The sequence below is a fragment of the Notamacropus eugenii genome, chromosome 2, assembly GCF_028372415.1.
Source record: "Notamacropus eugenii isolate mMacEug1 chromosome 2, mMacEug1.pri_v2, whole genome shotgun sequence".
In the NCBI taxonomy this organism is placed as follows: domain Eukaryota; kingdom Metazoa; phylum Chordata; class Mammalia; order Diprotodontia; family Macropodidae; genus Notamacropus; species Notamacropus eugenii.
The window spans coordinates 495,926,668-495,951,000 of record NC_092873.1 but is presented as its reverse complement, the minus strand read 5'-3'; the positions used below and the strand labels follow the sequence as shown (position 1 = coordinate 495,951,000).

Below are 24,333 nucleotides of genomic sequence, written 5' to 3'. Positions count from 1 at the left end.
CCACTGACCATAACCCATTACCCTCTGCATCTGGTGTCACACTAGCTACAGGCCTCTCCAATGTCGGGACCCTGTGAGGCAGGGATAGCTCTACCTCCACTCTCAGCAGGAAGCAATTGCAGAAACCAAGACCTTTGTCCCTTACCCCAAAAGATCTGGGTTTCATCTATTTAAAAAAAGGGGAATAATGAGGTGTTTGGATGCATATACTTGGGCCCTAATGCTAAAGTTACATTTAAAAATCATATTTCTCAGGCAGTTTCTTCCTCAAGGACACGGCCTGCCCTACCAACAACCATTATCTCCCTTCCTCCTGTAGTAGTTAGTTGTACCTTTAGAACTCAACTGCCAGCTATGTGCTGAACTGACTATGTACTGAGTCATAATGACATTTACTATTCACTGACAAATCATGTATCCTAGATTCAGACATATCTATACTCTCAATTTTTTATACTCTCAATTTTTTTAATGTTGCCCTAGATATTAATTCTCTTTATATTATGATGGAACAAATAGAAAATTGCCCCCAACTTGGGATTGACTGCACTTCTCTATCAGGATCCCAGCTCATTAAGCCACCACTCCTTCCTTGAAAAAACCAAACAATAGATATTGGGTAGACACACCACCAAGGGATATGAAGGAAGGGCATATACAATAAATGGTATAAATTGAGCAGAGGGTTTGAGCTCAAATCCAAAATTAATCTACAAGTGTATAAAGAACTCAGAGTCCTAAAAGATACCATCCAGGCCATAGGAGATGACTTAGACATCCTAAAAGCACGATTAGCCATGAAGTGCGATTATAGATAAAACTTGTTTTGTGTAACCCCAGGTAAGTATAAGAGTAGTAATTATAACTGGACAAATATCAGAAATCACCTCAGTGGAATACGGGAAAACAGTTCGGTGGCCTTGGATATTGATATGTTCCATAAATTAGCCATAGAAACTAATAAGACTGAGAAAGAAGAGCTGAATTCACATATGACAGCTGAAGAAATATGGAAATGGTTCAGAAATGTAAATCCCCTTGAATCACTTGTGCATTGGCTCATGTCCAAGATACCCTTACTTATAAGAGTTCTCTTACTGCTCCTTTGTGGGCCTTTGTGGGTGAGGTTTGTCTATTCCCAGATGACTTTCTTTCATACCCAACTTCATTATCTGCATTTACAAAAAAAAAAAAAAAGGGGAGATGTAGAGGGCTAAGGGGAGTGCGAGTCCCATGATCAAGGCCATGGCTGAGGCAAAGCCTGTTCCTATGGGACTTGTGCTTCCTCAAACTCTGGCAAGAACTCTCCATGACCCTGGAACCTGATGTTCCTGCAGATACTGACGTTCTTTGCAGAAAAGTTGCAAATGGGTTTGGGAACTCAGGAACTAGCTTCAGGAGCAAGGTAAGCTTCCTTACTTGCTTCAGGTGCAAGGACATGGGTAAATCATGACATGGTGAAGTAATGGGATGAGCTCAGCCTGCATGTGATTGTGGTTACAGCCTTTAAATACCGTGATCCTCAGTTGAATAAATGGAGTTGTCTTACATCCTGCCTCCTGCCTCATTCATTGCTTCAAGACCCTCTACCCAAGGAGTTCCTAGGTGAAAGGAATCCTACATTAATGAATGAAAAGGATGATCACAGTTTTATATTTTTATCTTACATATATTTCCCAAATATTTGTAGTTAGTCCATTTGTTTCTTTAATATTAAATATATAATTTGTTTTAAGAATGTTTGTGTCCAAATATGCAATCAGTAGACAAATTTCAGAGAATTTTTTCATTTTGTGCTGATCTTGTTATCCTTCCATTTTCAGTCTTGTTACCTTTGTTTCTTCTTCAGAACTTACAGTGTGACATTTGTAATAATAGCAACAGCTGCAACTGAGCCAACCACAGACAACACTATTGTGGAAACGCTAGTCCCAGCAGAAGTGGAAGGTTCTTCTGGAGAAGGAATGAACCGAGATACCTGAGCTATGTTTGATAAAGGTGATGTTAAGTTGGCTTTATCAACTGCCTTAATAGCGAGGAAGATGGTGGTGCCATTTTCTATTGTAAAATTTTCTGGTTTGAACACAAAGACTTCCTTGTAATTGGCATCTTTTGGGATGAGGTCAGTAGCATTCACTTGGAGAGCAGTGTCGAAATCTTCTCTTAGTTTGAGGATCTCTTTACTCATTTTTATAATATACTGTTGTGCTAAAAAGAGAAGAGATTGTTGGCTCAGGATGAGGACCATGGCCCCTGCTGGGCACATAGGGGCATTCTCTAGGAATTTTGTCAAGCAGATACCAAAAGTAATCCCTAGGGGAAAACTGAACAAGATACCTCCATGTGCCTCTGGATAGTGTTTAATGTTTTGTAAGAAACTAACCAGACTGAATGGATTTGGATCCCTACCTGTATGGACGTTGGAAGTCAAATAGAGCTACTCCAGATGCCTTTATTACTCAATCTTCAAAGTCATGGCTAAAGAAAGGCCTAGTGGAGACTGTAATTCTGGAATCATGATTTTCTGTATCCCACTTCCAGACCCTTCCCATAAACATGGGAATAAGTTGAGAGTTATATCTCTGAATTATTTCCTTGTCAGCTTATCAAGTCAAACTTTCATTTTCCAGGTTTCAGTTAACTTAGACCTTTGCTGTTTTAGAGTTTTGAATGACTTTTTCTCAAATCAGGTATTGCTGATTTAGTCAGAGAACTGGTTTTAAAATCAGGGTTTTTAAGATCTATTAATTTTGTCCTTTTAAAGCCAGTTCCTCATTTTTTTTTCCTTTTCTGCATTACCAGTGAGAGCCTTTGACTCTGAATCAAAATTGAATGGCATTCTTACCTTGTCCCATGTCATAGTCATCCCCAGGGGCTGTCCAGGTCAGATTAATGTGATCATCTTCAACATTAGCCTCCAGGTCAGTAATCTGACTTGGTGGGAACACATCAGGTATAGAGTTAGCTGGAATATTTGATAGTATAAATGAACCTCCTGAAGCTGTTCTGCTGAAACTTTGAATGTTTGCTTGAATTTCATCTTCAATAATTTCAGGTTCTGGTGGATTCATTTTGATTTCACCTGCAAAGAGGGAAAGAAGAACACCAGTGATTTTGTCCTTCATAGTGAATTCCACAGGAATGTTGTGGATTTCTGTTGTTTATTATCCCAGTACCTAGCCTAGGCACTAGGGGGAGACATAATGCCCAGAGAGGTGTGGCTGGAGTTAGGCTCAGCTGAACTTAAATGTGGCCTCAGACACTTAACAGATATTTGACCCTGGGCAAGTCACTTAACCTCTATCTGCGTCAGTTTCTTCAGTTGTAAAATGGGAATAATAATAATAGCAACTTCTTCTTAGGGTTTTTTTGAGAATGAAGTGAAATAATTGTAAAGTACCTGGCACATAGCAAGTGCCATATAAAGGTTAGCTGTTATTTTTATCATTATTATCTCACCCTCCTCTTAGCATCCTACACAGTCAGTCATTTTTCTTCTCAGCAAAGCCATTACTTGGGACAAACAGAGTGCTGATTCAGGATGCTTATACCCAGGGGAACAGGACAGTTCATTGAAGTCAGTTGCTTATATTATTTGGTTGACATGGACTCAGGAGTAAACATGATTACTGATATCCTCAGGGCCAGTTCAGTATGAGGACTTATGTTATTAATAGCCATACCATCCACTTTCTCTTGCTCAGAAACCCTTGGTTGGCCAAACCGTTATCCAGGGCAGATCTTCCCTTGCCATATTTCTGCTAGCTTGACCTAATAATGCCCTGTTCCTCTTCTGTAGGTGGGTGAGAGTGGAGTGGCTGGAACTGGCCTGATTTTGATCAATGTGACTAAGTGTAAGCTACAACACCAAAGGTGCAATGAAGCAATTAGAGATATTCTAAGGTAGAATAGACTTTTTCAGTGGGTGACTCCATCCGCACGGAGCTTCAAACAGAGGATGTAGACAGAATACTATAGAAGGGATTCCTGCTCCAGGAATAGGTTGGTCCAGAAGCCATGGAGATCCCTTGCAGTTCTTAGATGCTGCGATACTTAGCCTTAACCTTTCTAATTCTACTTAAGTATTTGTGTCTGTGGGCAATATGGAATATTTAAGGCTTAAAAAATTTATTCTTCCAATAGTTGCAGATACATTGGGACTTCCTTGTATCACACTGGTCTGTTGAATTTTGTGTGTAGGACAGACATACTGGAGTTACAGTAAGATGCTCTGGTAGGCAGCCTCTCCATTTGCAGAACTGAAGAACCTCAGAGTTCCTATGCACCCAAATGGCCATCTAGTCCATATCATGTGAAAAGAGCCCCATCTACAACAAAGCTGAGAAGTCATCCAGACTGGACTTGAAGCCCATCTAGTGAGGGGAACTCTCTGCTGGGGCAGCTCACTATGGGAAAGCAGGGTTATTTTTCTTCTATCAAGCCTAGATCTTTGTCTTTACAGCTTGACTCTACTCTCTGGGGCCAGGCAGAACAATTCTAATCTCCCTTCCTTGGGAGATCCCTTCTACTACTTGACAGACAAGTGTTCTGTCCTCTGGGCTAAAGAGCCCCAGCTCCTTCAACAAGCTCTGTAATGGATGAAGAGTCTTTAGTTTGAGATCTGAGATGTGTCAGAACTCACTGAGATTCCCTCTTGCCTTTGTTTCAAGACAACACCTTATTTTTGTTATGGGAGGTTCCTTACCATTCTCTACCCAGCCTGGTACATGTAAGGCTCCATTCACTCGGGGTCTTGACCTTTGAGTATTTGCTCCTCCCAGAGCTCTCACTTTTAAGCTATACCGACCATTTGTTTTGTAGGCTGTGAAGTACCTTGAATAGACACCATCATTCTTGTAAGCATCAGCACCTTTGTGTAAAATAAAGGAGTTAATAAGCAGTGTCATAATCAATGAACATATAAATTCTCAAGAATACACTTGGACACTGGAAGATAATAGACACTTCCGTGTGTGTGTGTGTGTGTGTGTGTGTGTGTGTGCCCATGTGCATGTTTGTGTATATACTTCTGTCCCATTTCTACACACAAACACACATATTTGTAAAATTCTTGAGAGTTTTCAAAGCTTATTATGAACATACCATTGGAATAACCCATTAACCCTGTAAGGTAAGTAAGAACACGGTGGTGTGCTAGAGTCAACTTGTACAAGAGATTGTTCCATTTTCAGTGTGAGCATTTAAACTTTGGAAATACCTACAAATTGGAGCTTGATTTATTGTTTGGTTGATTGTCTCCTTTTAAGAAAGTGATGGTGATTAAATTGAGAAGCATGTTGTATGTGCTTTTCCCCCCTCAAATTCTTTTCCTAAATATTTCCCACCACACCTCCAATGAAAAATATTATTGTACCATTATAGAAACGAGGATACTGAAATTTAGATCAGTTAAATGATTTTTCCATAGTAAAAGAACTAGGTAGTGTATGAGGCAGGATTGAACCCATGTCTCTTCCTTCTCTCTCAACCTCCATATCCATCCATTTGCCAAGTCTTGTCAGTTCCACCTCTATATCATCTCTTGCATCAATTTCTTTTTCTCTACTCATATAGCTCTACCCTAATTCAGGTATTTGGATGACTATAGTAGTCTCCCAATTGGTCTTTCTGCCTTCAGTCTCATCCCTCTGCAATAATCCTAAAACAGATCTGAACATGTGAGCTTACTATGCGAAAATCTTCAACTGCCCCCATAACCTCTATAGGAATCTTGTCAGTTTTTTAAATCGCTCCATAATTTAACTCCTACCTGCCTTTGTAGTATCATTTTCTGTTAACGCCCTTTCATGTGATGTCCATTCCAGTCAGACTGGCAGACTAATGTGTCCTATACATATCCTTCATTCTCTTACTTCTCTGCCTTTGCTTAAGTGACTCAGTGGCCTCCCATTTTTCGAATGTGCTCCTTTCTCACCTTGGACTCTTGGAATCCATAGCTTCTTCTAAGCATAGCTCAGTTATCATGTCCTATAAAGGACTTTCTACATTCCCTCTATTTGTTAGTTCCTTCCCTATCATCTTCCACATCCAAAGTACTTTGAATTTACCTTGTATATATTTTCTGTTTATCTCTCTGTGCTCATGTTGTCTTTAGCTCCTTTGATTCTTAAGTTCCTTAAGGGCAGGGATTGCTTATTGTTTATTAATGTATCCCTGGTTCCCCACATTGTACCTTACCTTAGTAGCAATTTAACAAGTTCCTCTCAAATCCATACATTTTTATTAAATGGATATCACACATAATGCTAAGAGGGTATGTGCACATAGTGCACAGACATTTCAAGGAGCAGAGGAGACATCATTGTTGAAAGTTATCTACATAGCCCATTCCCTGGAGTGAGTGAATTGAGGACAGAGGCAGTGGTGCTGAGGTTTGGTCTGTGTGAAGTTGTCCTTCCTCCCAGAGATCATGGAAAAATTTGGGAGCCACTGCTCCAAAGTATTTCCCTAGTCTAATGACTTTGAATTGGCCTTTTGCCAAATAACTTTCAGATTTGTTTGGTATCTGACTGTGGTCTTCTGTGGACCCCTCTCTGCTATGTTATAGGGGTTCACCTAAGCCAAGTTACTGGATTCCCTTGTGATCGAAGGGAGAGCCTTGATTGCTTGTTTGTCCATAGGTTATGCACTTTCTCTAAGACTAAAAGGTTCTTTGCTAACTAGGGGGCCACTTACGTTTCCAGGTAAACAGTCTTCCTGGACATTCAGTTAAATTCAGTAAGCTAGAGACACATTAACATGAAGGAAGCAGACCCTGTCCTCAGGGAGATTACATCTAGTTTGGAAGACACAATTCAAACAAAGATTAGTAGGGCAAAGGTCAGTAACCAAGTAAGCACAAGGTAAATGCCAAGTCTTTTGGTGGGGAGATTGGAGAGGGAAATAGCTTTTAGGGGAAATCAGGAGAAATCTTGTGTAGGAGATGGAACCTGATTTGTGTGGTAAAGTGGACTAGGGATTCCAAGAATCAGAGGTGAGGAAGGAAGAGATTCTTTATTCATGAAAGGAAGCAGGGAAGAAAACTTTTGCATAGACCCAGAATTTCCTTCAAAGGGAATAATGAAACATGTTTTTCAGGAATCATGAGTTGGAAGGGATCTTTGATGTCACTGAATCCATCCCCTCACTTTGTAGAAACTGAGATCCAGTGAGATTGTGACTGCCCAAGATGAAGCAGATTATATGTTTCCAAAGTGAGTGACCAGTGGTTATTTCCACTATATTATGCTAATTTTCCTTTTATTTTGTTAAGGTTTCTCAAATATAAAAGTTATCAGCCTGACTCTTCCCTTTTAGCAAGAAAAGGTATTAGTGATTTCCTATTAGGAATGCTAATGAACACTGATGCAGATATTTTAAAGAAAATACTAGCAAAGATATGACAACAATATATGCCAAAGATCATATGCTTTGACCGGATGAAATTTATACCAGGAATGCGGGGCTGGTTCAATATTAGGAAAACTATCAGCATAACTGATCACACCATTAAGAAAAATGACAAAAAATCCTATGATTATCTCAATAGATACAGAAAATGATTGTGACAAAATATAACACTGTTTCCTATTAAAAACACTGGAAAATATAGGAATCAATGGAGCTTTCCTTAAAGTGGTAAGTCATATTGGTCTAAAACCTTCAGTAAGTAATTATCTGCAATCAGGATAAGCTAGTAGCCTTCCCAGTAAGATAAGGGGTGAGGCAAGGATACCCATTGTCACCACTGTTGTTCAGTATTGTACTAGAAATGCTAACTAAGGCAATAAGAAAAGAAAAAGAAATGAAAGAAGTTAGAATAGTAAATGAAGAAAAAGTGATCACTCTTTGCAGGTGATATGATATTATAGAGAATCCTACAGAATCAGCTAAAAAAGTTATTGAAATAATTGCCAACATCAGTCACACTGAAAGATATTAAATGAACTCACATAAATCATCAGCTTTTCTACATATTATCAACCAAGTCCAGCAGAAAAACATAGAAAGAGCAATTCCATTTAAAATTAGGGGAGTTTACCTGCCAAGACACATCTAGAAACTGTATGAACAGAATTGCAAAACTCTTTTCACACCAATAAAGTCTGATTTAAACAATTACAGAAATACTAATTGCTCATGGGAAGGCCAAGCCAATATAATAAAGTTGATTTCTGCTTTAATTTACTTATTCAGTGCGATAGAAATCAAATTACCCAAAATTATTTTATAGAATTTAAAAAAAACAATAAGAGAATTCATGTGGCAGGACAAAAGGTCAGTATAAAGGAATTCAATGAAAAAATTGTGTAGGAAGGTGACCTTACTGGTTCAGATCCTAAACCACATTATCAAACAGAAATCATCAAAATAATCTGGTATTAGCTAAGAAATGGAGTGGTGGATCAGTGGAATAGATCAAGTACACAAGATACAGTGGTAAATAACCATAGGAATTTGGTGTTGAATAACCCAGAGACCCCAGTTTCTGGGACAAGAACTAACATTTGACAGACATTGGAAAAACTGGAAGCCATTTTAGAGAAACACAGTATAGAGGATAGAACAACATCTTACACCATATACTCTTGATAAGGTCAAAGTGTGTACATGATTTAAACATAAAGGATGATACCATAACGAGATTAGGGGAGTATGGAAAATTTTACCTTTCAGATATTTGGAGATGGGAAGGATTTATTACTAAACAAGGGATAGAGCAGATTAATGGAATTAAAATAGATAATTTTGATTAAATAAATTTTAAAGATTTTTTTGCACAAACAAAACTAATGTGGTCAAGATTATAAGGAAAGCAGAAAATTGGGGAAAAAATTTTACTGCAAATATCTGTGATAAAGGTCTCTTTTCTCAAATACATAGAGAAATGAGTCAAATTTATAAGAATACAAGTCATTCCCTGGTTGAAAAATAGTCAAACAATATGAATAGGCAGTTTTCATATGAAGAAATTGAAGTTGTCTATAATCATATAAAACTGCTCTAAATCACCATTGATTAGAGAGGTATCACCTCATACCCATCAGATTGACTAATATGATAGAAAAGGAAAATGATAATGATAAATGTTGAAGAGGATGTGGGAAAATTGAGACACTAATGTACTGCTAGATGTACTGATGTACTAATGTACTGATAGAGTAGTGAACTGATCCAAGCATTCTGAAGAGGAATTTTGAGCTATGCCTAAAGGCCAAGTTGCATGCCCTTTGTTCCAGCAAATACTTTTAGTAGTTCTGTATCCCAAAGAGATCATAAAAAAGGCAAAAAGACCTATATGCACAAAAATACCTCATTTGGTAGTGTCAAAGAATTCATAATTGAGGGCATGCTGTCAGTTGGGGAATGTCTGAACCAGTTCTGATGTATGAAGGTAATGGAGTACTGCTGTGCTACTAAAAAACATGATGTGCAGGCAGATTTCAGAGAAATCTGAAAAGACTTGCACAAACTGATACAAAGTGAAGTAAGCAGAAACAGGAGAATATTGTAGATAGTACAGAAACATAGCATGATGATCCACTATGATTGACTTAGCTCTTCTCAGCAATATAGTGATCTAAGACAATTCCAAAAGACTCATGAGGTTAAAATGTTATCCATATCCAGACAGGAACTGATGGAGTCTGAATGTTGATCAAAGCATGCTATTTCCCCTTTCCTCATTTTTTTCATGTTATTTTTCTTTTGCAAATGGTAATTTTTTATAAACCATTCAGTACATGACTATTATAAAAATAGGTTTTATGTGATCGAACAGTTACGATGTATATCAAATGACTTTCATTCAGAGGTTGGAGGGGAGAAAATGGGAAAAAATTTGAAACTTTTATAAAAATTGAATGTTAAAAATTGTCTTAACATGTAATTGGAAAAATACTAAAAAAGGAAAAAAAATCTTCTTTCTTAAAAGAGAAAGAACCTTGAGGTTATTATGAAGGATAAGTTACCTGCACCATTATCCAGAAGTTCCAGAGTCACTGTTGTCCCATCAGCTGATTCTATGAGGGCTGTTACATTGGCTCCTATAACAGACAGGGATCCTTGGCGAACTTGTGCGTAAACAATCATTGGATTAGGGAAGGTGTTGTTATCTTTATTCATTTTAGAATCCACTGTAATAGGAGGTACTTTAGAATTTGCAGCACGAGATGTTACTGTCAGAGTCAGGGTTTGTGCACTTGACTTAAGACTATATGTCCAAATTCCATCCTGAAAAATCCAATAGAAATTCATTAAAGCAAAATAGTGTTAAGACCTGCCCTACCTGCCTTCTCTGTTACCCATTATCTGTCTTAACATCTTATCTGACTTATACAAGTGAAGTTCAGGAAAGCCTTCTGCTAGAGAGTTTCTATGACCTTACTTCTCTATCAGCTGTGACAGGTATTTTAAATCATTTTTCCCTGTGAGTGCAGGGTATACTTAATACCAGTTACTATTAAAACCTTTGGCATGAACAATGTGACCTGAAAGACTTTTCTCCTCAGAAGTAAGGTGAAAATTTTGGATGTCAGAATATATGGGGTCTAAAATTCTGAATGGGGAAGTTGGATGTCATAAGTATGTTCCCACCAATGAGAAAAGATTCTCTAACTTCCTGGTCTGCCCTCCTTGTGTTCCAATCCAGTTTTTGCCCTGCTGATACCCGTTACAACAGTTCTTTTGCTGCTACACTTCAATTTTTTAAACCTTTGCTTTTGGTGGTCAATTCTTCACATTTCTAAGAGAACAAGCTTTTTTACTTAAAAAGAGAACTACTGTCACTGAAGAATAATTACAAAGTTGTAATGCTGATATTAAAGTCTTGCCTCCATTTTCTGGAAATTTTAAGAAAACAGAAAAATTCCTCACCTTGGCAGTGTCTGGTATTTGGAGGTACGCCATTTTGGAGTTTGTCTCCACTAGAAAATCATTATACATCTTCCCATTGGGATCTGAAATAAACATTTGGGGTTGTTGTGCTGTCCATGTGACAAGAAATAGAGTGTCATTGCCTACTGTACTGTCAACAATAACTGTGCCATTCATCCACTCCCCATCCTTCAGAGTGACTCCCTCACTTGCCAGCTGTTAAGAAAAGGTAACAAACACTTAGTGACTGGCCAAAGGAATAAATCATCAGTAAGTCATATCACAGTTAATCTGAAGGACATGCCAATGGGCAAAATATTATAAATGGCAGAGAAGGAACCAGTATGCATTGGTAAAAGGAGTTTCCTTAGCTAGACGTCCTCTATAACAATTAAATTAGCGCCTCCTTTCCTCCCTCTGCTTAGCATCCATTAGGACATAGGATGGTTAAGAGAGGAGACAGATGTCAGAGTTACACAAATTGCATGAACGATATTCCTGGCACAAAGGACATGAAAGACAGAGCTAGAATGGAATCCCTTATTTTTATTCTAAGATGATGTTCAACTTTTGCTCTTTCACTCTCTCTCCCTCCCTTCTTTTTTCTACTCAACTTCTCTTCTAAATCAAATTTCCTCCATTATGAGTGGGGACAGAGAATAAAAGTCTCCTCTAAGCCAAGTTCTCGAGTTCAGTTCCTTGATTTTGAGTCAGCTTCTCAGCAGTGAGGAGAGGTAATATTTTTGGTGGGTGAAAAGAATATCTCCAGGAAAATCACAGAGATTTAGAGCAGTCTATGCCCACAAGGAGGTCACATTCTGATTAGGGGGTGGGAGCACATTCAAAAAGAAAACAAAAACTGCATACAAGATACATGCACTACAAATGGAAGATAATCTCAGAGGGGAGGTGTCAGTGGATACAAATCTAGATTTCCTTGCACTGAACCACTCTGCCCCATTGGTCTGGCCTGGTCTAGTCTGGTCCTATCATCCTTTTGTTATTCACAATTTCCTCACTATCCCATTCACCATGGAGGCTCCTCCAAACCTTTTCATCTCTGCTTAAACCTCCCTGGGCTCCCTCTCCCTCACTCTCTAATCTTAAAAACTTGCCTCATTTTTCACTGAAAAAAATTGAGGTCGTTCTCTGAGAGCTCCCTTTTTTCTCATTTTTCTTTTCATTTCACTATCTACTACTATCTCCTTCCCCCAGTCTCACATGAAGTAGTCACCCTTCTCTTTGACAAGGCAAAATGCTCACCAAACATGAGAAATCCAGTTCCATCCCGCCTTCCCCAGCAGTTTGTCCCTTCTATCATTCTCATACTCTCATTTATCTTTATTCTCATTGTCTACTTGGCTCTTTGTCTCATTGGCTGCTTTTCTACTACAAACATGCCCTTGTCTCCTCCATCCTCAAAAATCTTCCTCTGATCTGTCCATCTCCAGTGGCTATCATCCCCTACCTCTTCTCACTTTTGTAGCTAAACTCCTTGAGAAGGCTGTCTACAATTGTTGCTTCTTCCTTTCCTTTCATTCTCTTCTTAATACTCTAGAGTCTAATTCCCAACACCGTCATTCAAGTGAAACTTCTCTCTCCAAAGTTAGGATAATAATTACCACTCTCTTGACTGCCACATTTAATGACTTTCTCTCCATGCTCAGCCTTTCTGACTTCTCTGTAGCCACTGACACTACTGATCAGCATCTTCTTCATATTTTCTTCTCTTTGGTTTTTCATGGTACTGCCATCTCCCCGTTCTCCTACATGTCTGACTGCTTCTTCTCAGTCTCCTTTGTGGAATCTTCACCAGGTCATGCCTATTAATCATGTGGTACAGGGCTGTGTCCTGGGTCGTCTTCTCTTCTCCCTCTGTACTAATTCACTTAAAGATTTCATTAGCTTCCATGGATTCAATTACTATTTCTCAGCTGATGATTCTCACATCTATCTATTCAGCCCTAGCTAGTCTCTCTACTGACCTTCAGACTTGCATAGTCAGCTGTCTATTTAATGTCTCAAACTGGATGTCCCACAGGTATCTTAAATTAAGCATGCCTAAAATGGAACTTGTTATTTTTCCCCCAAAGTTTCCCCTCTTTGTAACTTGCCTATTAGTGTGCAGGGCTATGCCAGTCACTCCTCCCAGTCACCCAGGCTCATACATTTGGGGTCATCCTCAATTCCTTCTCTCTCAGCTTCCATCACAACCTCTTGTCACTTTTTCCTTTGTAACATCTCTGGCACATGGCAGACACTTCCTAAAAGGTTATTCCATCAAAATCTAACATGCTATCAATAAATGAAGCTCTTTCATTTTGGAGTTTCCACCCAAGGGCTGGATTGTCCTGAGTGGTGGAAGCTGCCTCACATAGCCAGCCTCAGATGAGATGATGCTTCACTCTGGCCTTTACTTTTCTTTAATACTGCCCACTGTTGAGTACAGTGGTTGCTTCCATTCCTTTCCAGTTTGTAGTGCCTTCCTGACTCCCTTCCATTTTGTGTTCCTGTAAGTGTTTTGCATTTAAGTATGTCTGATCATGTTGTTTCCCCTGAGCAAAATGTAAGCTCGTTGCAGGCAGCGCCCATTTATTTTTTAATTTGTGTCTCCAATGTTTAGGACAGTGCCTGACACATAATAAGTGCTGAATAAATGTTTGTTGATTGATTATTGATAATATTACGTTGAGTTAGACCAAAATAGTGAAAAGGGATATGTACTCTTATTTTTTTAATTGAATTTGACCCTAACATCCATTTTTATCTTCCTAATCCCTGCATGAGAAATCTTGCTTGTTATGGAACCTTGTTTTTTTGTTGCTATTGAGACTTTTCAGTTTAGTGTAATTCTTTCTGATCACTTCAGCTTTTTTTGGAGTGGTTTGCCATTTCCTTCTCCAGCTCATTTCACAGGTGGGAAAACTGAGGCAAACCGGATTAAGTAACTTGCTCAGCATCACATAGGTATGTCTGAGTGCAGATCTCAACTCTCCAAGGAGTCTTTTTTACTTCAGGCCCAGCATTGCATCCATTGAACTACCTATGTTCCCTCTTATGGATCCTAGGAAAAGTTTTGAATGTTGGTCTTGGACTTGGATCCAAATGACCTTCAAGGTGCTAAAATATTGTGGATTTGTAGGAATGCATGATATATATATGTAGAGATCCAGCAGAGAGAATCAATTGTGTAGTCTTTAATGGTTACAAAAGGGCATGATCAGGGGTGTAAATGACAGATATATGCACATAGAGTCCACTATGGATAGTGGTATACATATAGTTCCATTTCTTTTTCCTCCATGGCTCTAGAAGAAGCAATCAGGACTGGAAACTTTCTCAAAGCAGAGTGAATGAAAAACTTGTTTCATATCAGTGGGACAGTTAGAACTTCATGTGAATTAGCATCATGATGTCAAGATTGGTCAGACAGTGGAAATGCTTACAATCTAGAGACAGGTGGCACAGGTGATAGAGCCCCAGACCTAGAGTCAGAAAGACCTGAATTCAAATTTGTGCTCCAAAGTTATTGGCCATGTGATCCTGGGCAAGTCACTCAACCGTTGGCTGCCTCAATTTCATAATCTATAAAATGGGCCTAATGATAATACCTATTTTCCAGGGTTGTTGTGAAGATTAAATGAGATAATATTTGCAAATTTATACTTGGCACATAATAACTGCTTAATAAAATTTGTTAAGTTAATTATATGTACACATATGTGTGTGTGTACATGATAACATTTTATTTATACTGTCAGTCCTCACTGATTCTAATGTCCCAACCAGTATGATGCAGTGGAAAGAATGCTGAATGTGAAGTCAGAGTAGTAAAGTACATATCCTGTCATGCCTATTTATGACCAGCATGACCTTGGACAAATCCTTTTTCCTTAGTTTTCTCACCCATAAAAAAATGTGTGCTTTCAGCTGAATGATCCTGAAGTTCCTTTCAACTTCATGTTTATGATATATAATTCTAGCAACCTCAGAGGTCCTTATAAATGCTGAATCTCTGATCCTAGAATGCGAAGATCCTATGTAACACAAGCATGGGAAATGAGAATTTGAAGCTCACCTGGATGGACTGTTGAGAGATCATTCCATTTCCTGATGAGAGGGCACTGAATGCATCAATGAGCCCATTATTTTGGGCATTGTCTGTAGCAGCTCCCCAAACACCTCCTAAAGTAGGATTACATTACCAGTAATTAACTAATTGGCACAGGTTAGTGACGAATCAACAGTCTTCCCAAAGTTATTTTTTCATGAAGTTTCATATTGGTTCATAAATGAGTAAGAATGACGCCTTACTCTAAGAAGTCAATGTAAAATTTTGAGTCTTGTGATATATAAACTAATGTTATACAATCATTAAAGTCTCATTTATCTGGAACACAATTAAGGCCTTGGGAAGAGATAAAAATGACTGACAAAGGGTCAAAGAAATGTCACAGAATCCATGATGTAAACTAGTTCATGTATTTCATTCATAATTGAGCTACTTGGATCCTCACTACTTCAAGAATCCATCATTTCAGCCATATAGGGACTACCTCTACCAAAGCTCACTTTAGCCCCTCCAGTGCCTTAGTGGATGTTTCTATGGCCAGAAAAATTCATTGTTTAGTGAACAATTTTCCAGTGACTTGTCTTTCCAGTTTTAGCAATGTTGCTCAATTCAGTTAAACCAACATTCATTAAGCTCCTGCTGTGTTCAAAAGTGGTCTGCTACAAAGAAAGAGGCTCTAGCCCTCAAAGATCTTATATTCCCTTTTGGATTTGGAAGTGAGGGTGGAGAAACTGCAAGTGCACAGATAAGTAAATTCTGGGAAATGAGAGAAGAGATCCTGGGACAATGGACACATTACCCACAATCAAGCCCTCACCCAGTGCCTTTCCATCTTCATAAGACCTCGATGGTATAGCCTTTGAGACCGTACAGTCACATTGACAATGAGGAATCAGAATACAACTTTTATGAAGGGCTTACTCTTATTTCAGGCAAAATTTAATAAGCTTTATTGGATTTCCCAGACCATAAAGCAGCAAATTAGATAAATGGTGAAGAATAATGGGTAGTACTAAGGCACTAGTAACATCAGGATATAACAGTGTGACATCAACGGAAGGGATTAAACTTTATAAAAAAAGAGACACAAGAAATCAAAGAATATAGTAGCCACGGAAGCATGGTTTGGTTGACAACCCCTAGTCTGACTTCTAGTGGTACTTTGAGCACTAATAATCCTGTGACCTCACATGAGTTTCTTCATCTCTTTGACCTTTGACTTCTGTCAAATGGACAAGGCACTAGATCTGAAGTCAAAAAGGCTTGCCTTTGACATATACTCTTGTTAGGATTGTCACATAATTTTTCTGTGCCTCTTATCACCTCTTCTGTAAAATGAGGGAGTTAGAATAGCTCTATGATTCTATTATCACGACTGGATGGTCTCTAAAGATCACCTGTGTATTAGCAAATAGTCCCATATACAGCAGTATGCTAGTAAATGTTTTAACAACTAGCTCATCAAGAAGTATGTATTCATGACACAATAAAGTGAAAGCATCCTTCTGAACGCTTTCTCCATCACTTTCGTAAGTGCAGAAATCACTGCAGCAACAAATCAAACCCTGCTGTGTGGCATTTGCTGATTTCTGAGCTTTAAATGCAATGAATGTTTAACAATGGGCTCTCACAAGCTGGTACAATCTGGCTTTAGCAGATCCCTTCCTATATCCTCAGTAGTGCAATAACATAACTGATAATGCTGAGCCATCAAGAAAAAGGCTCAGGGCAGGTCTGCTTAATCACTTAGGGAAGTGCATAGTACATTTAAGACAACACTTCATCCAGATTGGTTAAAATAGAAAAGCAGTCCCTCAAGGGGTGAGCTTTAATTCTCTGGAAAGTTCACTCATCCCCCAGGGATGCTGGCAGTCACTGATTGACTTAAGAGAGTCAAGCTCTACTTTTATTTCATATTCACTTCTTATTTCTCCTCATCAAGGACCCTTGGATTGGGAATAACAAGTCAAATGTTTCTGGCATCTTTGTATTCATGTCTGATTCTTCTTCTCATCCCCCATTAGACAAGTTCTTGGTGGCAGCGACTGTGTCTTTTTTCTTCTATTTGTTTCCTCGTGGCACCTAGCACAATGCCTTAAATGTAGTGGGCTTGGAATAAATGCTTGATTAATTTGTTTGAATTAAATTCAATATTTTTGTCGTGGCCTTTGAAAAACCCAGCAGACTGCAAAACCACGGCCATTTGTAGGAGGATTCTTTCCTTGGGTATGGGTTGGACTAGTTGGTCTTTGATGGACCTCAGAAACCAGCTTTGAGATGATGTAATTCTGTCATTGGGGAGACAGCCTTTCAGACTTATTTTTTTGGGGGAAAATCATCACAGAGAAAATTCAGAGATGGATCTCTCTCTGAATGTAGCTCAGTATGTCCTCACATGAGAGACATTAAGGCTGTTGTTGGACTTTATTTGAAGTCTCTCCAGTTTGGTAGGACCAGTTATTTTATTCATTTCTCACCCAGCTGCCCTCCTCAATGTTTCCATCCTGATCCAGGAAACTCATCAACCTACAAGTTCAATTCAGTTGTGGAACTTGAACTTTAGCAGTCTCCTGTGTCCCAGGGGCTCCTTCCCCTCTCTCATTGGAGAGGGGTGGAGTATGGGGGGGGCAGAATGGGGAGACCAGAAAGCTTCTCTTATATCTTCAATTTAAGGTGACCTAGTCTATTCATTTCCCATCATGCTTCACTCCTCTGGACTCCATCATGCCCCTGGTCTGAGTACCCTTCTCCCCTTCTCCCTTTTTTAGCTTCTTTTTTGTGTGTTATCTTGGTCCCACCCCAAACGGATGTGAACTTCTTGAAGGCAGAGACTTTGTTTTGCCTTTCTTAGTGTGCCCAGCACTCAGCACCATACCTAACACATAGTGGGCACTTAAATGTTTACTGACTGACCTTCCAGAGCCTGTGCCCCAGTTCCATAACCTTCAGAAGTCCTGGGTCACTTGTAGATCTTAGAGGAGAACTCAAGGGGAGGTTTGCATAGACATAATCTTTCATTCCTACTGAAGAAATCCAATCTTCAGGTTATCTTTTACCTGTCATCTCTGACAATTTCTTCAAGCCTTCGTTTGGAGCAGGTCCTAGAAAAACTGTGTGGATAATGGCGCCACTCTGTTTCACTTGATGGAAACATGTGCTGATTGCACTGTCTTCCCCATCAGTCAGAAGGACGATTTCTGAACCATATGTTGAGAACTTCTTTCCTATTACCTGAAAGCACAGATTCATCTCAGACATTGGTAATCAGACTTAGTGTTGGCAGGTAATCCTAAGTAGGTGGATCTGGACAGGAATGAAAGAAGAAAATAAAGGAAAGACCCCAGGAAGATCTTCCCATCATGAGATTTTCAAATATGAATTGTGTACCTTCCAGAAACTCAATCCAAGCCCTTTTTCTCCTGATCTAACCCAGGAAAAATTGTCCTGGCTGATGTTGCCATTTGGAAACAGAACTGTTCTGGCCAAATGAGTGATGCAGCCTCTGAACACTGGCATCAAGTCCCAGCCAGGGTATCTGTTCTTTCTGGCTCGAGCACACATAGAGGCTGATGAGATACTGGACAGATGAACACCCACTATGTGCAAGGAATTATTTCTGATTATTTTGTCATTCCTGGGAGGGCTAAAGAGGAAGAAGCTCATGAACCTTAGAGGAGACATGGCAAGGTGGAAAGAGTCAGAGGCTTTGTGGGTCTTCTCATCTGTAAAATGAAGAGATAGGTGGCCTCTGAGGTGTCTTCCACTTCTAACTCTGTGCTCCCGTTCTGCCTCTTGCCCGCTTTCTTTGGCAACCTCTTCAGGATAGTGAGTGTGCTGCAACTGAAGCTTTGGGAAACCATGCTCTATTTTAAGATCCTAAACTGGACACTTAGAAACACAGGCATGATTCATAGCACTCAGTTCAGGGCACATTATACAAATCCTGGAGCTGGAACTCCCTCCACTAAACCAGATGATAAGTCTAAGGGAGTTGTCCAAGACACTTGGACGTTGAATGGCTTGTACAGAGTCACAGCTAAGACATGCCAGTAGCAGAAGTGGATCTCGGAACGTTCTCCGGATTCTATCTGTGAAGCAATGCTGGCTTTACAGGAAACCTTATTTTCTAATATTCCAGTGGATCTAGTGTTTCATCTATGAGTATCCCCTCCATTGATGCAAATCACAACCTGTCTATCCATCCCTGCCTGTCCTCTCTGTATGAGGCAGCTAGGCAGGCAGTGGAGAGATTTGGGCTTAAGTTCAAATGTGACCTTCCTAGATATGTGATCCTGGGCAAGTCATTAACCCACAGTCTGCCTCAGTTTCTTCATCTGAAAAATATAGCTAATAATACCACCTTCCTCCCATGGTTATTGTGAAGATCAAATGAGATAATATTTGTAAAAATGATTAGCACAGTACCAGGCACTTAAGTAATGCTTATTACCTTACCTGGCTGCACTTCAACCAGAACTTTGCTGTCCTTGTTGCATTTAATTTTTCTTGATTCTCTAGCACATCCCTCACAACATCTGTTCCTACCACTTCCCTAACTCTTTGGGACCCCAGCTTCTCATCAATGTCTCTTAAGTCCCAGCATATGATATCATTTCTCACTTTGCAGAAACAGGTGAAGCCATCAGGGATGTTTTGTGGTCTCTCACCCATTTCCTTCCTCCTGTATCCAAGGAAACAGCAAGGCTGTCATGTGGAAGTCACCATCTGCACATTCACCTTGATGCCCCTTCCCTTTCCTTTTCTCCAGGACCCTGTTTCATTGAAACTTCTGCTTTCCCTCTTACATGTCTTTAGTCTTGCTCTCTGATGATTTCTCCCTCTATCCCTACAAACACAGTCAGGTTTCCTATGCCATGAAAATAAACTGTACTTTAAGTATAGGCTCAGGCCCTCTTTTCCCCCTTCACAGTTAAAATCCAGGCCCATTGCTTCTATACCATTCATGATCCTATGATCTGTGTTCCATCTCTTCTTTATTGAAGGTTGTATCCACAACAACATCCCTGACCTCTTAGCCCTCATCCTTCTTGACCTTTATCCTAATCTTCCTATATTTATTTTGTGTCCTATACAAATATATACTATACTTACTCTAAAAGAACCATACATGGTATGTCCAATTCCTATCCACTAACTTACCATTTGTTTCTTTCAGCTCTCTTATTAATAAAATGAGGCTGTTGGACTGCGGGATCACTAAGATAATTCTATCATGTTACTTTATATCAAGAGTAATAATCTTTAGACAGAATTAATGCATCAAAATGTGGACAACCCTCCATAATGGGAGTTAAAACATCCATTCATCACTCTTTGACTGTGTTATAACATCCCCCTAACTGGATGACTAACACCTCCTTGACTCAGCATATTTAAATAAATCAACAGAGCCAGAAATGTCTGACTTGGCCAAAATGGAGACTAGATTGAAGATCATTGCCCCTGGCTGCCCTGAATGCTTCTGCTGCATACCATGTCCCCTTTTCTATATCATGTACAGCTCCTTTCTCATTGGTTTTATAACTGTATAGCCCCTATGGGTTAGAGTATTATTTATTTAGGGCTAGAAAGGACCTCATAGATCAGTTCCACTCTGCTTATTCTATACACGAGGAAACTGAAACCTGTACAAATTAAGTGTCCTGCCCAGGGTCACACAGCCAGTAGGTTTCTGAGGCAGAATTTGAACTTGGCTTATTCTGACTCCAAGTTGATGGTTCTGTGAATTGTATTTTGTTGTCTTTCAGGAGGGACATGAGCCCAATACTTCCTGAGTCTAAGGATGACTTTCTTCCTTTCTTTCTACTCTAGTCTAGCACTAAATGGTTAGTATTTGTTGGGCTGAATTTAATTAGGGTTTCTCCACATCACCATTTGTTGATATTTCTTTCCCCTTCCTAGAAGTATATTCACATTTTAGAGGGAAGCATCAAATTCATAGTAGATGGTAGGCATGTGAACAAAATTTAGAGTAGAAATTCACTTTTAAAATACCCAATGCAATGAAGACAGTAGAGGGGAGACAATTTTACCATAAATGCTGACATAAGTCCAGAGCAGATGAATGTTCCTCTTGAAGCAACAGTAGGTAACTTGGTAATGAGGGTGTTCCTCTCAGCATCAGACTGTATCTGTACTAGTTCACTTTGAACATAGGCTGCACCATCAAATGTGACCATCCCAACCCAGGACCCGTTTTCAATGATCTGAAGCAGGAAGAGTTTGGAGGCTTGATTCAGTCTATTTAGCCGGTCCTCATTCTGAAAGAAAAACACAGTTAAGATTGGCAAGGGGTCTTCTACAAGAAATCTGTGGCAAAATGGACTAAGCCCATATGTGGGACTGTAGGGGCTCTGGGTACTATGGTGGAGACTCTGGATTCTCCCAGGTCAGGAAACAGAACACAAGCTCTGAGGATTCTTCTAGGCTAGAAAGTATTTGAGGATGGGCCTGGAGATAGGCTGTCTGTTTGCTCTCTGAGGTCTAAGCCTCCTAAATCTATAGAGGCATATCACCAGATGACCAAAAGGGCAGTGCATGTTTCAGTCATAGTAACTCTGAAAGCTTAAGTGGTGGAAGGGTTTGTCTCTGCATTGGTGGATGCTCATTAACAAATGAGCAGATTCTGAAAACATTGAAGCATGGGATTTTTAAGTTGGATCATGATTATGAATGGGTTGGTGTTGGGCTTAGTAGATGACAGAAGTTCTGTGAAATATTTTTGCCTTTTAATTTGAGCCACATCACCAGGGATGAACTACCAAGGAGAATAGTGAGTAGACCTGGGATTTCATTGGTACAAAGGACTCCCAGATGAGGAAACTCCCTACCAAGGCAGGTTGGCACTTTCTCTGCAACTTATAGTTTCATAGAATTGCATAACCAGCACGTGCTAGATATGGGATCTGATGCTCCTGACTCAGAGGTCAGCTCTCCATTCACTACACCACATTGTCTCATAGTAAATTATTTTTGACCAAGGAAACTAATGAATTTCTGTAGTGGGACTAATAAGTCATTTTGATCAGTAAGGAATGGTGGGTTACAGTAAGAAGGTGACCAGATTAATGAAGCTATCATGCTTTTCAAGTATGGAATCTTAGCTGCCCTTTTAGGTAGAATGTTTGATTATTTTGCACAGTCATCAACAAAGGAGAAAAATTGGATATCATACGAAGTTGATTGTGTTGTTTTGTTAACAGGGACTACAGATCTTCATGGGCTGGGAAAATGCAGAGAAAATTCTTAGTTTAATCACTTTTGGACAACCAAAATGTCATCTAGATGCAGTGGCTAATTTGCCATGAATCTTCGTTGGAGAAAGAGGAGAGGAGAGAATAAGAGCATTAGGGCTTAAAGGGAAACGATGTAGGGGGAATATTGATTCCCTGCTTCCTAGATACTTTTAAACCATGAGATCAATATGATTTCCAACAAGCCCAAGATTCTGTGGGTCACCATATGATGTGAACACATCTGCTGTACCTCCAGCGGAATGGAGCAGGTTTAGCTTACCAGCATGCTTGCGGACTTATCCAGAACTAAGCACAGGGTCCTTTCCCTGATCTGCTTCAGTGAGAAGTTGGTCGAGGGTGGCTCTGCTTCTGTCATAGGAGTGGATGTCTTGTAATCTTCTGAGTCTTGGATCACTTCCCATGTGCTCCTGAGGTTGCACTTCTGGTTTTGAGCATTTGGTGCATCTCTGTTATGGTTCTTTTCTGTACAAAATTCAACCACCTGAAAAAGTCCAATTGCATCATAAATACAAAAATTGTAAAGCAGGGTTTCCTAACCTGGGTCTATGAACTAGAGTTTGAAATGATGCTTTTATATCTTTTTAAAAAATGAATTTATATGTTTTCAGTTTTCAGCAATCACTTCCATGAAGTTTAAATTTTTCCCCCCTCTTTCCCAGAGACAGCATACAATCTTGTATGGGTTCCATACTTACATTCTTATCAAACCTTTTTCATATTAGTCATGTTGTATAGAAGAGTTATAACTAGTGGGAGAAAACATGAGGTAAACCAAACCAAAACATAACCGAAGAGAAAATAGTCTGCTTCATTCTGTGTTCTGATTTCATAGTTCTTTCTCTGGATGTGGATGGCATTTTGCCTCCAGAGGCCTTTGGGAATGTTTTAGGTTTTTGCATTGCTGTGAAGGACTAAGTGTATCAGAAACAGTCTTCTCACACTGTGGCTGTCACTATGTATAATATTCTCCTGAATCTGCTCATTTCATTCAGCATCAGTTCCTGTGAGTCTTTCCAAGTTTTTCTTAATCTTGACTGTTCATCATTTCATACAACACAGTAGCATTCCATTACATTCATATACCACAACTTGTTTAGCCATTCCCCAACTGATGGGCATTCCCTTGATTTCCAGTTCTTGACTACCACAAAAAGAGTTGATATAAATATTTTTGTACATGTGGGACTTTTCCCATTATTGTGATCTCTTTGGGATATAGCCCTAGAAATGATATTGCTGGGTCAAAGGGTATACACATTTTTGTGGCACTTTGGTCATAGTTCCAAATTCCTCTCCACAATGGTTGGATCAGCTCACAGCTCCACCAACAATGAATTAGTGTTCCAACTCTCCCATGTAGTCTCCAACATTTATCATCTTCCTGTTTTTTAATGTTAGCCAGTCTGATAGGTGTGATGTACCTCAGAGTTGTTTTGATTTGCATGTCTGTAATCAACAGTGATTTAGAGCAATATACCTTTTTAAATATAGTTGGTTTGGTTTATCATGCTGAGAATTTTATTTGATGCATTTAAAACTTGATTATAAGAAGGAATCTAAAAGCTTCACCAGAGTACTGAGGGGCCTGTGACATAGAAAGGTGAAGAAAGCCTTCTGTAAATCATTAATGTATGTAACCAATCGAACTAGCAACCCAGTGATGATTTAGGGGAGAACAGTAACTTATTTGAAAAACTCTTCAACACTCCTGGAATTCTAGGCCTGCCTGTTCCACTATCTTGTCCTAATCACTTAACCTTAGTTTCTTCACCCACAAAATGAAGGTGTTGGACTAGATAAGGAGGTCTGGGATTCATTTACACTAAAAAATTACTGAGGACCTTTCCTCCAACAGCTTTTCTTTATGATTGTTCTGCCTATTTATATTTACCACATTAGAAATTAAAATGCCTTAATATAATTATGAAATAGTTTAGACCTGGAAGTCCCCCCAAAAAGGGTCTCTGGGACTGCAGGCTGAGCATGTTGGACCCAACTCTAAGGGGCTGTGAAGACCTCATTGTTGAATTTGCAGCAGGCACATGTACACCTCGGGTTTCAACAAATGCTACAAATCAGGGCAAGGTTTATTGTTTCATTGAATATCTA

The 24,333-nt window shown here is 39.4% G+C and overlaps 1 protein-coding gene across 1 annotated transcript in view; it reads right to left on the bottom strand.

The window, feature by feature from the left end:
• Positions 1 to 1,648: 1,648 nt before the first annotated feature.
• Positions 1,649 to 24,333, bottom strand: part of LOC140529918 (calcium-activated chloride channel regulator 1-like) — a 39,163-nt gene continuing 16,478 nt past the window's right edge. The window contains exons 6-14 of the mRNA XM_072648959.1: positions 22,484 to 22,705; positions 21,001 to 21,228; positions 18,004 to 18,178; positions 14,954 to 15,060; positions 10,876 to 11,091; positions 9,972 to 10,233; positions 4,706 to 4,870; positions 2,846 to 3,082; positions 1,649 to 2,208 (exon numbers count right to left, since the gene is read on the bottom strand). Of these exons, the coding sequence (XP_072505060.1) occupies positions 1,853 to 2,208; positions 2,846 to 3,082; positions 4,706 to 4,870; positions 9,972 to 10,233; positions 10,876 to 11,091; positions 14,954 to 15,060; positions 18,004 to 18,178; positions 21,001 to 21,228; positions 22,484 to 22,705 (1,968 nt within the window). The 3' untranslated portion in view covers positions 1,649 to 1,852. The remainder of the gene's footprint in view (positions 2,209 to 2,845; positions 3,083 to 4,705; positions 4,871 to 9,971; positions 10,234 to 10,875; positions 11,092 to 14,953; positions 15,061 to 18,003; positions 18,179 to 21,000; positions 21,229 to 22,483; positions 22,706 to 24,333) is intronic.